Genomic DNA, 19,955 nt, shown 5'->3' with positions numbered 1-19,955 from the left:
CCGCGAGGGGCCTTGTTTCTTATGGCCCCTCGCCAGCCGCCGCCTCCTCTGCTAACTCTCTATGGGATCATGTGTTTTCTCTCAGTCATTGGCTCCGTGAGAAGTCTCTCTCACTTACTGTACAGCATGGTGAGTTTATCAGATACTGTGCCTTTTACCCTTCTCCCCCCCTTTCCCCCCCCCCCCCACACACAGGAGTAAGTACCAGTTCACACAAATAAACAGTAGCAGGTTCCCGCCATCCCTAATTCAGTATTCTACTTCGAGCTGTGGGTTGCAAAGTGTCCCAAAAGTTCGCCCAGATCTTCTGCAGTTGTTTTCCTTCCTTTGAGGACATGTCCGAAATCCCACGTCTTTCTAAGCTCAATAATCCGATCATTTGAGATCTCCATGCTCCCACCGTTGGGCCCTTTTCTTCTCTCCAGTGTAATAAAATGGTTCTCTTACCCATCAGTATGGTTCTTCGTATGAAAGCCCCCAGGCCTGGAGGGGCGGGGCGGGCCCACCTGTAATCCCCAAACAACATCAATGGCTGACTTTTGATCTGGTGGCTCCAGTACCTCTGTGCTTCGCCAATTACTCGAGTCCAAAACGATCCCACTTGATGGCAAAACCAGAACATGTGTCCTAATGTTGCTGGGGTGTGGCCACACCAGGGGCCTGCAGCAGAGTCCCCAAAGCCAGCCTTATAGGCTCGTGATGGTGATATGTGCAGTCTGAGTATAAATTTGTAATCCATCTCCCAATAGCGATTGAAAATAGAGCGTGACCGTATGGTGGTCAAATATTTCTGCAGAAGCTCTGCTGTCACTTCTGGTGTTAGATCTTTGGCCCAACTCTGTGCCCTTGCCTGAAAATCTATGTCTTCAGCCGTGTCTTGCAAAAATCTGTGATGATATTTAAGCGGTACTGCATTCTGGGCTCCCAAGGTCAGTGCCGAATTCAGTATGTCCTGGACGTCTTCACTCAAATTAATCCATCCCAGAGCTGCGACATAATGACTCATCTGAAGATAGGCAAAACGGTCTCTCTCTGTGAGTCCAAATTCCTGTTGTAGGTCTGCGAACGATCTCGATTTCCCTTCGTCTGTCACCAACTGATATATGTACTGGATCCCCAGCGCTCTCCATCGACGGAATGCCGCCGACGAGGAGCCTTCTGGGAAATCCGGATTATGTTGCAGTGGCAAGAAAGGGGTGGCCCGCCAGTCAAATCTGTGTCGTTTGCATAGCCATTTCCAGGCTGCTCTTGCTGCTTCAATCAAAGGGTTTTGGCCCTCTCCTGTGTTTAACCCTCCTCCCGGGGCATGTAATCTCCATCCCAGATGCACCGTAGGGGCCATTGTCTTTTCCAGTTCTATCACTGAAAAATCGTCTGTTCCCACTAGCCAGTCCCTAATGTGTCTCATTGCACTTGCTATGGTGAGATGTCTTATGTTGAGCAATCCCATCCCCCCCTGTGGCCTCGGCTTCTGGAGTATATGAATTGGGAGCCTGGGTCTCTTCCCATTCCACAGAAAGGTCTGCACCGCACGATGTAAAGCCCTCTCGTCCCCTCTCTTCATGTATAGGGGCAGCATCTGGAACAGATACAGCCACTTAGGGGCTATCATCATATTAAACAATCCTATGCGGCCCGAGAGCGATAAGGGGCAGGCTCCCCACAACTTCAGCAGATGTCTAGTTTTGGTCAGTAAGGGTCTTACGTTTGCCTCATATAGTGTCTCCAGGTCCCTAGGGATGACCACCCCCAGATATCTCAATTGACCTGCCGCCCATTGTAATGGGAATTCCCCTCTCCAGCCTGATTGTAGTGTGTCGTCTAATGCTATGGCCTTAGACTTAGATTTATTAAGGGAATAGCCTGAAAGATCTCCATATTCTTTAATGGTGTGCAGGAGACACTCTAGTGAAGCCTGTGGGTCACTCAGAAGTACTACGACATCATCCGCGTATGCCAGTACTTTCAACTCTCTCTTGCCAATCTCTATCCCTGCTATCCTACGTTGTGCTCTAATCTTTACTAAAAGAGGTTCCAACGTTAAAAGAAAAAGCAGTGGGGACAAAGGGCAGCCTTGACGAGTGCCTCTCCCGATATCGAATCCTGAAGTTCTGAGTCCGTTGACTCGGAGCATTGCTCGTGGGCTCGCATAGAGTGTCTCTATCGCATTAACAAACCACCCGTGTAGCCCTATGTCTTTAAGTGTCTCAAACAGGAATGGCCACTCTACCTGGTCAAATGCACGTTCTGCGTCTAAACTGACCACCATTTTCTGTGTGCCTGGAGGGGAATTGGCCAATAATGCCAGGATCAATTTGCGTGTGTTCAGGACCGATTGACGCCCCCGGACAAAGCCTATCTGATCTTCATGGATAAGACGGGGCATCAGGGGCGCCAATCTTTCTGCCAAGATGAGTGATAAGAGCTTGACCTCCACATTAATCAGGGAGATAGGTCTGTAGGATCCCGGGTTCAGTTGATCTCTGTCTTTTTTGGGGATCAAACTTATGAGTGCTGTGTTTGCGTGTGGAGGGAAATGTCCCATTTCTACCACTGTGTTCAAGTATTCAGTCAGGGGCCCTACGATCTGTGTGTTCAGCAATTTGTAAAACTCTCCTGAGAGGCCATCAGGCCCTGGAGCTGAATATAGATTCAGTGAGCCTATCGCCTTTTGTACTTCTTTGGCTGACACCGGGGCACCAAGGAGGGCTGCTTGATCCGTGGAAATTTTCTTTAGTCCCGCCCCTTTCAAATATCCTTGTATGGTCTCCCGGGTCCCTACGTGCTCTTGTTTCCCTTTATATAATTTTGCAAAGTGCTGATAAAAATTGTCTGCAATCTCCTTGGGGTCACGTGTTATTCCTCCAGCTTTAGAGCGGAGTGCTGTGATGTAATGCGGTTTGCGTGTGCCCTTCACTAGTCTAGCTACCATCCCTCCCGCTTTGTCTCCAAATTTGTGTAGTTTGTATTTTTTGTACAGGAGTGATCGCATTATCCGCTCATGCAGAAGGCTATTGAGCGCCACTCTGGTAGACATAAGTGTGTCATAATTTGTCCGTGTCGGTGCCCCGGCATACGCTCGCCTCGCCTCTCTAAGCTGTTTCTCCAATATAACTATTCTCCGGGCAATTTGTCGGTTCCTCTTGCTGACATAAGCTATGGTCTCACCCCTGAGCATGGCCTTCGCCGTGGACCAAAACAGGACCCCGTCTTCCTGATGTTCTCGATTATGTGTGGCAAATTCCTCCCACTTCTGTTGTAAATACTTTTTGAAGTCATTGGACGTGAACAAATATGCCGGAAACCTCCACCCCGGGGATTGTTGAAAAAAGGGGGCTGGTTCTAGATCCACCCAGATTAAAGAGTGATCTGAGATTTCCTCTGGGCCTATAGTGGCATTTATTACCCTGGAGAACTCAGTCTGCGACATAAGAACATAATCGATTCTGGACTGTGTCCGATGGACCCTGGATGTATGTGTGTAATCCCTCTCTTCTCCATGTAATATTCTCCAGGGATCTACCAGTCCCATCTCATGACAAAATGTTCCTAATATGGAAGGTGGAGCCGCGGGTTGCGCTTGTTGGGATTTGGAGCGGTCCAGGGCCGCATCCATGACTTGGTTCATGTCCCCAGCTAGGATCAAGGGAAGTGTGCTGTGTCCCCTGCATTTCGCCAAGACCTCTGCAAAGAAGCCTGTGGCTGTTGTATTGGGGCCATAAGCTGACACCACTAGCATCTCTCTCCCCTGTAAGTTGATCTTTATCCCCACTAGTCTCCCCTCGGCATCTCTAAACTCAAGTTTAGCTGAACACATTAGTGATTTATGGATTAATATCACTACTCCTCCTCTCCTTCCCGTGGCTGGTGAGCAAAACACTTCTCCTACCCAATGTCGGTTCAGTTTCTCGTGTTCCTCTTGAGACAATCTGGTCTCCTGGAGGCAAGCTATCCCCGCCCCATGTCTGTGTAAAGCTGTTAAAATTTTTGTTCTCTTGATTGGGGAAGAGATCCCTCCCACATTCCAGGAGATTATGCGCACATTATTCTGAGCAGGAATGGGTCAGTGACGGGGTGCCTGTGATGTTCTGCCAGCCTATGTCTCCTGAGCACCCAGCCTTACTCAGGAGGCTATCCATATTCGCCACTGTTCTCCCCACTGTGTCTCCCACGACCCAAACCATGGGCGGCCTACCTCTATCAAAAACTCTATATTGTACATGTAGTTCCTGCGTGTATCCCTCTTTTGACCAACCCCCCTCCCCTAACTTCCCCTTATTCCCCCCTGACCCTATCAACCATCCTAATTCCTGAACCCTATGCATCCAGTCTATTACTCTAAGAGGAGCCCCTTCTATGCCCGAGGCCTCCCCGCCCTAGAAGGTGCAAAACTTTCAGCCTTCGCCCCTTAAAAAAATGCAGACCTTGAAGAAGGTTCAGACTTCTCTCCTCTGTTCGTTCTGATCTGCCGGGCGCTGCTCTAGCTCCGTGATGAATGTGTGCGCCGCTTCTGCGGAATCAAACGTTTTCCAGCGACCCTCATGACGGATCTTAAGTACTGCTGGATATATCAGCATAAATCTTGTCTGTAGCGCGTGAAGCCGGCGACACAGCGGCGTGAATTTCTTCCGGCGTTCCTGAAGGGAGGCTGAGTAGTCCTGAAAAATTCTGATCTGGTGTCCCTCATATTTTGTGTCATCTCGCTTTATGCGGTACCCATTCAATTTCTCTTGTTTATGCAGGTAATTGTGCACTTTCAGGATCACCGCGCGCGGGGCCTGGCGGCCATCTTGATTCCGACCTACGCGATGCACCCTCTCCAAACACAGGCCGCCCGCATGGTCCGACAGAGCGAACTCTGTTTTCAGCCATTGTTCCACAGCTGTTGCCAGCACAGAGTCCCCAATCGACTCAGGTAGGCCAATCAACCGCAGATTACTGCGCCTACCTCTGTTCTCTAGTTCATCCACCTTATCTGTGAGCGTTGTCACTGTGGTCTGTAGCTGGCGGATCTGCTGTTGTGTTGGGGGGTTCGCGTCCTCCATCTCGGACACCCTATGTTCTAGGTCTCCGATCCGGCGCGACTCCTCCTCCAATCGGGTTTCAAAATTTGCGATTTGTGCCGATATTTTTTCTAATCTGGGTTCCAGTGCTTGGACTACTGCCGCATTCAGTTGCGATAATTACGCTAATTGCGCCTCCGAGAAAGGCGGCCCGCTGTGTTTCTGTGGCGAGTCCATGTCCGGGCCAACTGCCTTCGACAGTTCCTTATCTTTCTTTGCTCCGCGTGCCGGCATAATTTTAGCTGATTTCTCCATAAATTTATCCATCACCCAGTTAACTGATGTTTCGTGCCTTCAGTTTGTTTCGGGGCGAGGTGAAATCCTTAGTTATTTGACGATATCGGGCGTTGGGCCTCGGAGAGCAGGGACTCACGTCCTACTCCCTCAACGCATCACGTGACTCCCTTGAAGGGGCAGTGTTATGACATATAATATTCTACATCCAACTTCACTTGATCATTGCCTCTAAAACAACCTCCGTGTAAATCATATATTGACTTGTTTACTTATATCAATTTTTAATCTCAACAATTTCCTAAACAGGCTCAACCTGTATATCAATGTATGTGGGGGAGAGGGGCACTTATCTTATAACGGGATGACGAGTTCCCATCACTAACTGAGGCTCTTTTCCTCCATTAAATAAATGGTAAAGTAGCTGAATATAAATGAATAAAAAAGAAAAAAAAAAAAAGAGTGATTCCTAGACAGAATTGATTAAAGTGATCACTGGAGAATGGCAACTTCCTGGCACACAGGTTACAGCTTTACAGTAGCCAAATTTGAGGAAGAACAAAAAAACCCTCTAAGTTATTTAAGTAAATTCCGAGAAGCAGTAAGGAAGAACAAACTATAAAAGTTTGAGAGAGACTCCAAAGATTATGTTGAAAACAAAGTTTACCTCGTATGAAAGTAGTCATACCCGAGAAACAGCATACTTATAAACAAGTGTCTTTTCCAGATCTATCAGGTTTAGATCATTCCTCTAGTGGAAGTGACAGTGGTGAGGATTTTTTAGAAGGATGTCCACACAGAGGAAGAAGCCAGAATTACAGGAGACGACATGAAGAAGTTCAAGGCACAATTCGCCCAACAACCAGATCACAAAGAATACCCAAGAAGTGGTGATGAATTTATTTTCTAGAATGTTGTCATCTACTGACCTTTATTATCCAAAGGTCTTTCATTTATACCAACATATAATTTTGATCAATTCCAATTTTTAGTAGACCTAGAAAATTTTATAAGAAAGTTGAAATTAAAGATATTTTTTTCAAACGAAGAGTGTGGGTACGATAAGTCTAGATTATGCAATAAATCCACTTAGGTTCCACCAATTCCAGTTGATCCAACTGTGAAAGTATTTAAAGCATTAGTGACACAAGATGTAATGTCTTGGTCCACCAAGAACAAGATATATCCTGCTAACAACTTGCCGAAAGAAAGACAGTTGTTGAAGAAAATGAAACAAGATCGACAAATAGTTATCAAAAGAGCAGACAAGGGCGGAGCGGTCATCTTACAGGGCCGCTCAAATTATGTCCAAGAGATACTTTCACAACTGAATGTTGTAGATATTTACCAGCCACTAGTAGAAAACCCCACAAGATTACAACATGAGACACAGACGTTAAAGAAGAGTTTGATTTAGGTTTTTCTGACGTCCAAAGAAGTCAAATGTTTGAATACTGTTCATCTGGTTGTTCTGGTTTTCTATGCTTTGCCAAAAGTACATAAAGATGCTAGACATCCACCTGGAAGGCCTAATTTATCATCCAGAGGTTCACTATCGGAACCGCTGTCAACATTTGATGAATTCTTTATTAAACCACGGCTCCAAGGGGCTCCTTCATACATCAAGGATACAACACATTTTCTAATACTTTTACAAGAAATGGAAAGCAATAAGGTAGTAAAATATCTTATGGTGACTTTGGACATCTGGTTATTAAATACTTGCATACCACAGAATGAAGCCACTGAAGTGGTTACGGCTGCACTAGAGAATAGACCTACACCTCATAATGTGCCCACAGATTTTCTAGTAAAATTAGCAAGGATGACATTGACTGAAAACCTTTTTCTGTTTCAGAATACACTTTATTTACAGAAATCAGGAATAGCAATGGGAGTAATGTTTGCTCCCAGTGTGGCTAATTTCTACATGATAAAATCTGAACAGCAATGAATAGTAAATTCTCCTTTTTCAAACAAAATTCACCTTTGGAAATGTTACATAGACAATATATATATTTTTTGTTATGGGAGGGTTCTCTGTCTGAATTACTGAATTTTGTAGATTGGCTGAATGACTGGAATCCAGCTTTATTGTTCACACAACAACATTAATATGAATCCATTCATTTTCTGGATGTCTACATAGAGTGAACAATCCTTTATGATTAAAGTATTTTAAAAATCTACAGATGATAACACCATGTTGGAATACGGCAGTTACCATCCGATGCGATTAAAATAAAGTCTGCCATACTCCCAGTTTCTCAGATATATAAAAGAATATGTATGGACCTTACAGATTTTAAGCAACAATCAGAAGAGTTAACAAGCGCTCTAGATAGACATGGCTATGATAAAAAAGATACTACGGAAAGCTCAAACTCGAGCCCGCTTTAATGATAGGAGCTGGTTGTTAAAAAATAAATGCATAGACTCGATGTCTGAAGATATTGATGTTTTGAAATACATGACTGGGGGGAAATGATGGCAAACGTCTTAAAAAGCATTGGGGCACCATGAAAACATCCGATTCTAGATGTTTACATGTAGCATATTCTCAATGCCCTAATTTAAAAGAGATCTCGAGTCATGCGGCGTTACCAGCTATAGATGGAATACAAGGTGCTGGAAAATGTACTAAATGCAGTCAGTGTAAATTGTGCAAAATCATGCAAGAGTGCACAGAGTTCATTAATCCTGGAGCTGAAAATGTTTACAGATTAAAAACATCAGACTGATTGTAAATTAAGTTTTGTGATATATACTTTACAATGCCCATATGGTAAAATCTATGTTGGTAAAATAATACGTCCAGTGCATGTGAGAATGAATGAACATAGGATTCAATATCCAACATCAAAAGGTCACAGCTCCATTGGTGTCGCATTGTTTAGCTTTGCAACACAAATTTGAATATTTCAATTGTATTACCGAGACTGGATTTCTGTTTGTAGAGAAAGTGAGGGTTATCCAAAACCCGAAGTGGAAAGAGTCTGGAATTTTGTTTATAAAAAGAACTCGGGCTTGTTTACCCGTGAAGAAAGAAAAGGTGTTTGAGAACGAGGGTGCCTTATGTCATCATTGGAAGGAGTTTGAATTCCATCATTGGATTGAATTTGGATTGGTAAAGGAAAAGGAGTTTGCTCATGACTTTACAAGACACACATAACGGACAGTGGAGATAAGTACAGTTCATCAAGATGAACATTTTACAGTGTGGACTAGAGTGTGGACTTTAAGATAAATGAATTGGTCATGAGATTTTCAGTCTTGATCTACTTTGGGGTACTGGGTAATTTGCATGTAAGGTATTGAATGTTTAGGATTGTGAGTAATAATAAAGAATTGCTATATATGAATAGTTTGCATAAGAGTAGTAGTCTAATTAAGAGTAGGTAGTCAATTGTATTACTGATAAACTGACTCCAAGTATTAGAGGAGAAAACGCTAACAGAAAGATTGACACAATGTGAGCAACACTTGATATATCATTTGAAAACAACTGAACCAGATGGATTGAATATGATTGAGTGATCTGCATTTCTTTAGAGAGATCACTCGTTCATAAGGAACACTGAATTCATTGTTTGAAAATAATTGATCCAGATGGCATGGATAACATGATCAAGTGGTTAGGACTTTTTAAAGAGACTACTCGCTTGTGCGCATGCGTCAGTGTTCAGAGAAAATAGTGCGCCATTTTTGAAAACAAGTAGAGCGGGTTGAGTGGGCAATTAAACTACTGGTAAAACATTCATGTTTGGTGTGCCATGAAGAACCTGGTGATCATATTGGAATGTGAATTTCAGTACGTTCTAACAGTGTGATATTTTTATGTTTGAGAGAGTGGGACAGAAGAAGAGGTGGCGAAACAGGTCCCCATAAGGGATTGTCCTGTTACAAGATAAGTGCCCCTCTCCCCCGAAAACATTGATATACAGGTTGAGCCTGTTTAGGAAATTGTTGAGATTAAAAATTGATATAAGTACAGTATTCAATCCATGATTTACATGGAGGTTTGTTTTAGAGCCAAAGATTGAGTGAAGCTGGATATAGAGTATTATGTCATAAAGCACTAACTGAGGCTCTTTTCCTCTGTTAAATAAATGGTAAAGTAACAGAATATTTCTATCTACCCAATCAGGTTTGGAAGTACTAAATATGTATAGGAATGTAACCCACCTTAAGACTCTAAAATCCACAATCGGGATTTAAACTTATTACAAAACAAGAACCTCAAACCACCTCATGGGAACCTTGATGCTACTTGTGCTTGGTTCACCACTCTACCGAGGAGTAAGTTACTATCATTGGTTCAAGTGCGGGGGAGTAGAGAAAAACAACCAACCGAAAAAACTCAATCTGATTTGAGAAAACCGGATGGTTTAAAAACTCTTGACCCCCGACACTAACATACCAAAAAAGAGCCAAAAAGTAGGTAAACCACCCCTATTCAAAAATACCAACCCCCCATGGTGCACCTTCATAACAACCTGGTCCTATAAACCCCTTATTCTGAATCTTTAGTAAAGGGTAATTACAATTACAATTACTTAATACTGAACCCGTTCTTATTACTTATCTGGTCATTGTAAATCCAGGGCTCAATAGAAACGACAAACCAGGCTGCCAATAGTCCACAATGGAGATGGTACTCAATTGTTCAGATACCAATGACACCTCGCGTGTCTAACTTCATGCCTTTCTTTGTGCTTTTCTTCCGACAAGTGCGCCTTGTTTCGCCGCTATCTGGCTGCTTCAGGAAAAAAATTTTTTTAACATTCTCGGGTCCTCCCAGAGACCTCAGCATATAACCGAACGTATTCTCAGTTGTTCACAGCATAAACTGTCAAGATGGCGCAAACACAATCTTTAGCCAACCGGGAAAAAAACCCGTCGCGTTTTAACTACCAAATTGGGAAGCCCCGCCCCTGCTGAAGGCTACTCCAATCAGTTCATTTGTATAACTAATGAACTTAATAGTAGGCGTTCCATTCTATGTTACGGTTCAGACCCTTAGGTTCTACCGTCTGTAACAAGTAGATCCAAAACTGTTCTTTTCTCCATAATATAGTTTTAATATCCCCCCCTCTCTTACCCAATATTACCTGGTCAATGACCATGCAGGTTAGTTGTTCAAACTTATGTTGAAATTGCACACAATGACGTGTCATAGGTGCTTCCATTTTAGATTTCGTTACACAATGCCTGTGTTCGATAACCCTGGTTTTAAATTGCCGTGTGGTGTGGCCCACATATATCAGACCACATGGACACCAAAAGGCATAAACTACATTCATTGACTCACATGTGGTATTCTGTCTGAGCTGAAAATTTTTGCCTGTTGTGGAAGAAAAAGTAGAACCTTCTTTAGTTAGAGAACAAATTGAACAATGTCCACATTTTTGATGACGTCCTACTGGATTTTGTTGTTTTTGTGTCCAAACATCCGCATAACTGAATTGATCTTGTAAATTTCTGTTACGAGAAAAAGACATCATTAAATGATGATCAGAGAATGCTGGCTGGGTAGCCATAATATTCCAATGTCTTCTCAAAATTGTAGCGATTTGTGGAGAACGATTAGTGAATTTCAAAACACAAGACGTAACTTTAGAATCACTCTGTTGTTGTGCGTTACCAAGGTGCCTTTCTTTCGGTGATAACAAAAATAAGAACGGGTTCAGTATTAAGTAATTGTAATTGTAATTACCCTTTACTAAAGATTCAGAATAAGGGGTTTATAGGACCAGGTTGTTATGAAGGTGCACCATGGGGGGTTGGTATTTTGAATAGGGGTGGTTTACCTACTTTTTGGCATGTTAGTGTCGGGGGTCAAGAGTTTTTAAACCATCCGGTTTTCTCAAATCAGATTGAGTTTTTTCGGTTGGTTGTTTTTCTCTACTCCCCCGCACTTGAACCAATGATAGTAACTTACTCCTCGGTAGAGTGGTGAACCAAGCACAAGTAGCATCAAGGTTCCCATGAGGTGGTTTGAGGTTCTTGTTTTGTAATAAGTTTAAATCCCGATTGTGGATTTTAGAGTCTTAAGGTGGGTTACATTCCTATACATATTTAGTACTTCCAAACCTGATTGGGTAGATAGAAATATTTGTTTTTGGGTTTTGGAATTTCCCTTTAGTGAGATATAAAGTAACAGAATATAAATTAATAGAAGAATAAATGATTCCTAGACAGAATTAATGAAAGTGATCCCAATTTTTCAGACATTGAGTGTAAACTTTATATAAGTGATCGTATTCTCCATTTATAACGTGACTTTTAGCATTCTGATCATAAAGTCATTGATGCAATACTCTGGTCTTGCAAAGTGCTCTCCCATAGAAGTGTCACCCTGGTTAGCTTTGTGATGCTTAACATAGTGCCTATGTAAGGTAAATCATATCTTCAGCATCTGGCCTGTCTCCCCAACATAGCATCCTTCTTTACTTTTTTTGTATTGAATAATATATACTACATTTGAAGAACAGCATGAGTAGGATCCCTTTATACTGAATGCTTTTCCCATGCGAGTAACTATGGGGTCCTGTGATGTACAGTTTGCATCTTGGTATATCGTGGGGGCATGTGCCATTCTCTTCTTTTTCAGTTTCTATTGGAAGTTTGCTTTTTACAAATTTTTGTTCCAGATTAGGTGGTTGTTGGAAGGCCAGAATTGGTGGAGCTGGGACTCTGTCTCAGTAATTCATCCTCCAGGAATAGTGGTTTTAGATCTTGTATGATTTTTCTCTGTTTTCCTAGCTCTGGATTGTTTGTCATTACAAGGCAGACTCTCTGTGGTTTTCTTTTCTTTGTACTGCAGTAGATTTTCCCTGTATGTTTTAAGGAAAGAGGCAATCTTCTTGGAGATTATTTTGGGGTCATACCCTTTTTCTTTTGAAGAATTCAGTTAGGATGTTTCTCCCTGTCTCTTATAACGAACTCCAAAGTACATGGCAAAAACCCAAAGAGGATTAGATCATCCTGAAAAATCAAACCAATAACCATAATATTCAAATAGACTACACATATCCTTCAAAACAGGCTTCATGATACAGTTATTCACTAATCAAGTTGGAATCAAATGTTTTCTTATGATGACCCTAAGCAAATTTTAAGAAAGGCTTTAAGGACAATCAACTTAGAAAACCCCACACAGTTAAAAGAGGAGAAGAAAAGAGACCAATCTAAAAGAAAAAAAAGTTATAAAAGCAAATTTAGAAAAACCACCACAAGAAGCAAAGACAGCCCTACATAACAAGCTGTCTTTCTTACTGTGCTTTTTTGTTTTGCTTTTACAAATTTTTTCTTTTAGATTTGGTCTTTTCTTTCCTCCTCCCTGTTTAAATTGTTTTTCTAAGGGCCTATTAAATTGCACTAGTGATTCCCATGTGGCAAATGTGACGCAGCCCATTCAAATTGCGCATTTGCTGCACCGTGAATTGCTAGTATGGTTTGGTAAAAGAACCATAAAGTTCGTTCCTTTTAAAGCAAATCTTAAAATGTCTTCTTTGAGTAATCTGTACAGCTAGTCATCACTTTTTTTTTTAAGCAACCTTCAATATGGAGGTGGTTTGACACAAGTGTGTGGGTTACTTAGTGCTATTTTAATATGATCAAATTTCATAAAGGTTTAGGGTTTAGATGCTTTGTTTTATGGGTACCTTTTTTTATTGAATGAGAGTCTCTCCCACCTTTTTTTTTAAACAATTTATGTTTAAACATTTTTGGTTGTTTTGTACTGATTTTTATTTTTTCATAGATTTTTGACCCTCATGCTTAGGGTCATTAATAAGAGAATGTTGATTCCTATTTGATTAGTGGTTAAATGCATCATAAAGAGCGCTTTGAATAAAGTATAGTCTTTCTGAATATAATGGTTATTGGCTTTTTTCTTAGTTTTTCAGGATGATCCATTTCCTTTTTATTTTTCCTGTCTTCTTTGGAGTTTGTTATAATTGTATCTTTGATATGCTTTTTCTAAATGTGGAATTTCTTCCAATTTAGGCTAAGTGCTGAAATATACTGGGTTTCTGATTATCATACTTAAACAAATGTTTAAATACACTTTAATATTAACAGGATATAATGAAATAAAAAAATGCAAGTTTTAATATGTAAAATCTTGCATCTTGTGTGTCCACTAGAGGTTTGCAAGGGGACATAATCTAGTCCCCATCCCCACCTGTCCCTAGACCACTCTATTCCATCCCCACCCCATCATATTTATTCTGTACCTTCAGCATCCCCATCACACTAGTACCATCCTCTCAATAACCCCATATTTTTCTCTCTCATCCTTGTACCCAACCCTTATTTAAAAGATCTTATAAATTCAAGCAAAACATAAATGCATCCTACAACTTGTTAAAATTTAACACAAAACAATAGGCATTAACTTTAATAAATAATATTTTTCTTGCATATTTAACATGGACTGTGAGAAAACAATTTTAAACTATGTAAAAATAAACCATCTACAGAGCTAGAGTTCAGTTCCATATTACATTCTTCAATTGTTCATCCTGAATCTGAAAAGAACATTCTGATGATATGCTGGTGACAGGAATTCCAAACAGGGAGAAGGCAATTGTGTGTCAGTTTTGGCCACACATGGGACCTCTGTCGCCAGTAGGTAGTAAGAGATGACCAGAATTCCTTGTCTGAGCTCAATATGTATGTATCCACTTCAATCACAGAAGTCTTTTCCTGGCTCTTGAATAAGTCTCAAAAAAAAGAAAAAAAATCTGCCTCTGAGTCGTCTCGTTTTGGACGTTTTGGTTATGCTTTAGCAATTGGTTGAACCTCGACTACAGCCTAATCTGCTGTCGGTAATCGCAGTCTGTTATGGCACCGTATCACCTTTCTTTTTAACAATTTTGTAAGCGATATTGCTGAGAATCAACTTCAGTTTTTGATGGCTGAGGTCCATGAAAGAGTACGGGGTTGAGATTATGAATTGTGCAACCTATCCAGACCTCATCTCAAAATGCTGCTTTCATATTAGCTGCATTATCAGTCACACAGATGAGACTAGCTTGGTGGAGATTATACTCTGCCAAAACGCTTGAAACAAAATCGACAAATATGGTCTCCCTTGTTGCCAAAATTACTGACCACATGCATCAAGGTGAGCTCCTCTTTCAATTTTTTTTTAAGCTGAGGTGTTGGTGTCAAGTTTCCAAGTTAAGGGTGCATGAGGACATAATCTGATCCCCATCCCCTGCTGTCCCCATTAATTTCCAATCTATCCCCATTCACTTTTGATCCATCCCCCCCCCCCCCCCCCCCCCGTCTCCACAGCAATAATGACCTTTTTGCCCTCATCCCCGTGGATTTCTCTGGAATTATGTGGGTTTTCCATTGTCCCTGTCCCCATGCACACCTCTAGTGTTCACATACTATCTTTCCTCCTCAGAGGCAATCTATTTTAAATTTCCCATCCCAGCCAGCTATCACAATTTAAAGTGAAGGTTGTCCTGTTAAGTCTTGAAGATAACAGGAAAACTCTTTGTCATATCCATATCATAGAGGCATAACCTGTTCATGTCTACAAAATAATTACATAAAATAGTTATTTACCTGGTCAAAACAACTGCAATACAAACCTGTATGCCTAACAGTTGCCTATAGCAGTATTACCAGTTACACAGTAATGTCGGGTTTCATTTAAATGTACACAAAATGGTGGGAGCTCATCAACTGTCTGACGGCCAGGGATCACTGTCTGTGCAGGAGGAAAAAGCGTCAAGAAGCTCACTCGTGTTGAAAACACTAGGAGCATTGCCAATGATGAAGCAGCCCTGCTTCTAGTGTTTTCAACGCGAGTGATCCCCAGCCGTCAGACAGTTGATGAGCTCCCACCATTTTGTGTATATTTGAAATTGCTTTGGGGAGTTCTTACCCCGTATTTGATTGGGTTTCATTTAAAGACATACCTCATTTACTAAGCAAACTTACCTCATAGAAGCAAACTAATAATCTGTAAATAAGAGCAACCACCATCATTTTCTGCAAATCTTCCATCGAAGTGTCTTCATCAATTTCTTCTATTATATAATGCATAGCAAACTTGGAAATATCCCTGTACAACATTTAAACAAAGGAGAAATGATGTCTTACCTGATAAATTTCTTTTCTTTAGGTCAGTGGCACTATTATGAACCAATGGGTGGTTATCCCTCCTACTAGCAAGTGGAGGTAGAGAAAACGGAATTCTGTCAGTGTCATCACCAGCATAAGCAGAGGTGCTCCCTGGAACAATCCAGTATGCATCTGCCCAAGCGGCAGAAGGCCCCTTTGTAACGTACCCATGAACATCAACCACAGCAGCTGCAATGATAATCAAGCAAGCAAGACACCACAGTGTGGCACTCAATACTCTGCACATACCAGGAAACAGCCATATCACGGGAACCCATATGTCTGCCAATGACAAAATGAATCTTTTTTTGTTTTTGTTTTGAAACACTGAAAAGGAAGTACACAGCTCACCCAGAACCCTGGGCCTAGGTCTTCCAAGGGCGGGATTTCAGAACAGTATCACTAGCAAGATGACATTGTAGATGAGGATGACGTGCAGTTCTGAGCAACAAGAAGCCAACAAGAGGCCATGAAGGGAAGATATAGAGAGAATCCACTACATGCCAAGGCTGAACCAGGGTATTTATCCCCTAAGAGGCCGGGTCCTTTTGGTAACTGAAAAGGAGCTCCGCCTTTGCATTAGTTCTGGATGCCATCCTTGGTGACCAATAACCACTGATGAGGATCCAGAGGGACACCTCTCGAAAGGTTCACTAGACTGTCCTATCAGGACAGACTGATCCTTGCCCTGCAAATGAGCAGGAGAGAATGATGGAAATCCTAAGAGGCCGGCTCTCACCAAGACAACAGGGCCTGCTGTAGAGGGTGCATGTGAGTCCTCGCCCATGGCACCACCTTCAGAGTTGTAGCCATGGAGCCCAGGAGCTGCAAACAGCTCCAGTCTGTGGGCTGCGGAAGCTTGCACACCTGGCACCTCTGCACCCTCAGCTTCTCTGCCCACTCCTCTGGAAGGAAAACCATCCCCCAGCTTGTGACGAAGTGGACTCCCAGGTACTCCAGAATCTGAGACGGAGTGAGGTAGCTCTTGGACTGATTCAGAACCTAGCCCAGAGACTCCAAGAAAGATTATTATTATTATATGACATTTGTATCCCACACGTACCTTGAGAGTTCAGCACGGCTTACACAGTGAAAAACTGCACAGATCCCCAGGAGCAATATAAAGGAAAATAACATGCAAATCAATTACAAAGCCCAGTTCCTAGACTACTGACCCAAATACTTGCTGTCATATGTGCTGGTACAAAGACAGTGGGAGAGCGACCAAGGATACCAAAGAAAAGAAGATGTTCCTTAATAAAAGAGTTTATTTGGAGTATGAAGACTCGACACAACGTCGTGTTTCGGCCGTTAGGCCTGCATCAGGAGTCTCTTGCGCAAAATGTTGCTGGTCAATGTTGAAGACAGTCTTCAAAGTAGTACATCAGTCTCTTGCATGAGCTGTGACTTGGAAGAATGATGAAGAAAAATCATCAAAAGTAACGCAATAGTCTTTAAAAAGACTGTTGAAAGCGTAGGCACATGGATCGCAATGACCTTCTGCGCGCGCTGCAAAATATCCATTTTCACTGGATATTTTGCAGCGCGCGCAGGTCATTGGAACTTTGGAAGGCTAAGTGCTTTGAAAATATGCCTCAGTGTAACATAGTAGATGACGGCAGAGAAAGACCTGCACGGTCCATCCAGTTTGCCCACAAGATAACTCATATGTGCTACTTTTTGTGTATACCTGACCTTGATTAGTATCTGCCATTTTCACGGCATAGACCGTAGAAGTCTGCCCAGCACTAGCCCCATCTCCCAACCACCAGCCCCCCCCCCCACCCCACTGGCTCTGCCACCCAATCTCCGCTAAGCTTCTAAGGATCCATTCCTTTTGAACAGGATTCCTTTATGTTTATCCCATGCATTTTTGAATTCCGTTACCGTTTTCATCTCCACCACCTCCTGCGGGAGGACATTCCAAGCATCCACCACTCTCTCCGTGAAAAAATACCTCCTGACATTTTTCTTGAGTCTGCCCCCCTTCAATCTCACTTCATGTCCTCTAGTTCTACCGCCTTCCCATCTCCGGAAAAGGTTCGTTTGCGGATTAATACCTTTCAAATATTTGAACGTCTGTATCATATCACCCCTATTTCTCCTTTCCTCCAGGGTATACATGTTCAGGTCATCAAATCTCTCCTCATACGTCTTGTAACGCAAATCCCATACCATTCTCGTAGCTTTTCTTTGCACCGCTTCAATTCTTTTTACATCTTTGGCAAGATATGGCCTCCAAAACTGAACACAATACTCCAGGTGGGGCCTCACCAAAGACTTATACAGGGGCATCAACACTTCCTTTCTTCTGCTGGTCACAAGCGCAGCTATCTCCTGTTATGAACCACAATGGGAACAGGGAGAGAAGCCACTGTGAGGTGCAGGGAAGTCAAAAACTCCCTTGGATGCACCAATACGATAACCAAGCACGTGTAAAATGCTCATATTTACACAATATAAAAATAATCCATTATTCCTGCTCAGCTGCTGGCTCTGAAGGCCATGTAGTGTGTGCCGCCAGAATGCCATACTATATAGCAGATGCACGCAGACCTGTCTGACTGCCACGGCTCAGGGCTCTGGTATCTCTGCCATCCCCAGCTCTCTCTGGGTGTGCCTAGAGGGAAATTCCCTACTTAGTTCTTTATCATAGCATTAGTCCCTGACAAAGGGCATAAAGCTAGCCAGTCCAATTAAATTTTTTTTTTTTTTTTTTGGGGGGGGGGGGGGGGGGGGTATGTGCTGTCAAAGCAAGCACTTTTGGAAAACCTGAGGGCTGCAGGGGAGCCGGGGAGGGAATAAACCCAAACAGGGTGAACAAGCAAAAGAGGGATGGGGACCCACAGGACCGAGGCAATGCCTCACACAGTGGCACTAAGAAGCGTGACTGGAGGCTTCGGAGACAAACTCCAATTTCAACCAAGTACAGCCCTAAGACTGACCTGGAAGCAGATGTCAGGTTCAACCGTGCTATACGACTGCGGCCAGAAAACTGGGGAGCTAGGCCAGGGACAGGAGCACCGTCAGCACAACTTATCACCTGCTGAAAGTAGAGAAAAATACTAGATTGTTTCAGGGAGTATCTTTGCTTATGCTGGTGATGACATTGGCAGAAAATTCAGTTTTCTCTACATCTGCCTGCTGGTAGGAAGGGATAACACCCATTGGTTCAGAACAGTTGAGCCGACACTAAGAAATCTTTTTTTACTGATCAAAATGTTAAAACAAACAATGCATAAAAGATTACATTTCAATACGACATAAGATCCTCCCCCCACTCCCCCCCATTATCTCCACCTAAACCCCTTCTTCCCAGAAAAATAAAATGAGAATTAAAAAAAACAAACATACAGTCTTGGACTCTTATAGCCCACGTGTGACTACTAGCTGAGAACTCAAACTCCAGCCACTTCCCCCAAAGTAAAAAAAAAAAAAAAAAAAAAACTGCCCTCCCCCCCACATCTCCTTTATTCAGCTCTTAAGCACATTAGAAACCTCCAAAACCTGCAAAGTCCATGCTAGTTGCATCGGATTTAGAAGGCTTTGGAAATAAGCCCTTCAATTGCTTCAGGAGCTTGTACTAAAGCACTATCTCCACCTAGGGACTTCAGTATCCATCTGCATGCCCTTGGAGACAGATTATGAATAGCTGTCCAAGACCAATAAAAACTGTTTCCTACATTTAAGGGTGTACATAGCATTAATGGAGCTTCAAACTGCAAACACATGAAACATCGCAACAATGCCAGTAAGAATGGGAAGTATTCTGGGTCCAGTATTGCAAAATGCATCAAGTCTCACCATATAAGCTTTGCTTAATAGCTCCCTGTAATATCTCTCAGAGGCATGAGAAGCAATCGTGTGTTCAAACAGAAGGATTCCCAGAGGCATTCTAAATATTGATGAATAGATCTCTAATAATGTTTGATTTTATTACTGGTTCAAAAGGCGAGACCAAACAGTATGACATTTAAGACAGAGGGGACCTAGCTTGGTGAACCCTAAAGAACTGTATTTGAGAAAAATATGCCCTGTGAATGAATGACAAACTGATACTCCCTTCAGTTATGCACTATGCACTACCACCATGTGCATCTTCCTTATCAAGAGTCTGACTGAGCGAGGTTACTGAAACTTACAAGTTAGAACTCCATCTATCTAATTAATATATCAGCATAATCACGAGCAACAACCATGTTTAGTGCCTGATGAAGCTGAGAGACAGATGGCCCAACAGGAACTGTTTTTGGAAAAGAAATTGTGCAGTTTGGTCCCAAATTCAGTGGAACGACCCGTTTTCTTCATGAATTTAAAATAAGCAAATTGGTCCTCTGTTGTAGTTCTGTAAAGGTCATTAGCTGACCGTCCTCCCTAAACAGATGTTTCACCAATATAATATCAGATTTAGCGCATCTGAGGAATACTGCACTATCCCAGTTGGATGGCAAATCAGTATTGCCCCAGATAAGTCACAACATGTGGGATCCTGGTTACCGATGGGCACCAGAA

At 42.3% G+C, this 19,955-nt stretch overlaps 1 protein-coding gene across 1 annotated transcript in view; it reads right to left on the bottom strand.

Moving 5' to 3' along the window:
• FAM8A1 (family with sequence similarity 8 member A1) overlaps window positions 1–19,955 on the bottom strand; it is a 69,408-nt gene that overhangs the window by 8,209 nt on the left and 41,244 nt on the right. The window contains exon 3 of the mRNA XM_030211353.1: window positions 15,261–15,384. Coding sequence (XP_030067213.1) covers window positions 15,261–15,384 — 124 coding nt within the window. The remainder of the gene's footprint in view (window positions 1–15,260; window positions 15,385–19,955) is intronic.

This window comes from Microcaecilia unicolor, chromosome 1 (genome assembly GCF_901765095.1).
Source record: "Microcaecilia unicolor chromosome 1, aMicUni1.1, whole genome shotgun sequence".
Lineage (NCBI taxonomy): Eukaryota > Metazoa > Chordata > Amphibia > Gymnophiona > Siphonopidae > Microcaecilia > Microcaecilia unicolor.
The sequence above is the reverse complement of the archived record's forward strand: the minus strand, read 5'-3'. Positions and strand labels throughout refer to the sequence as shown.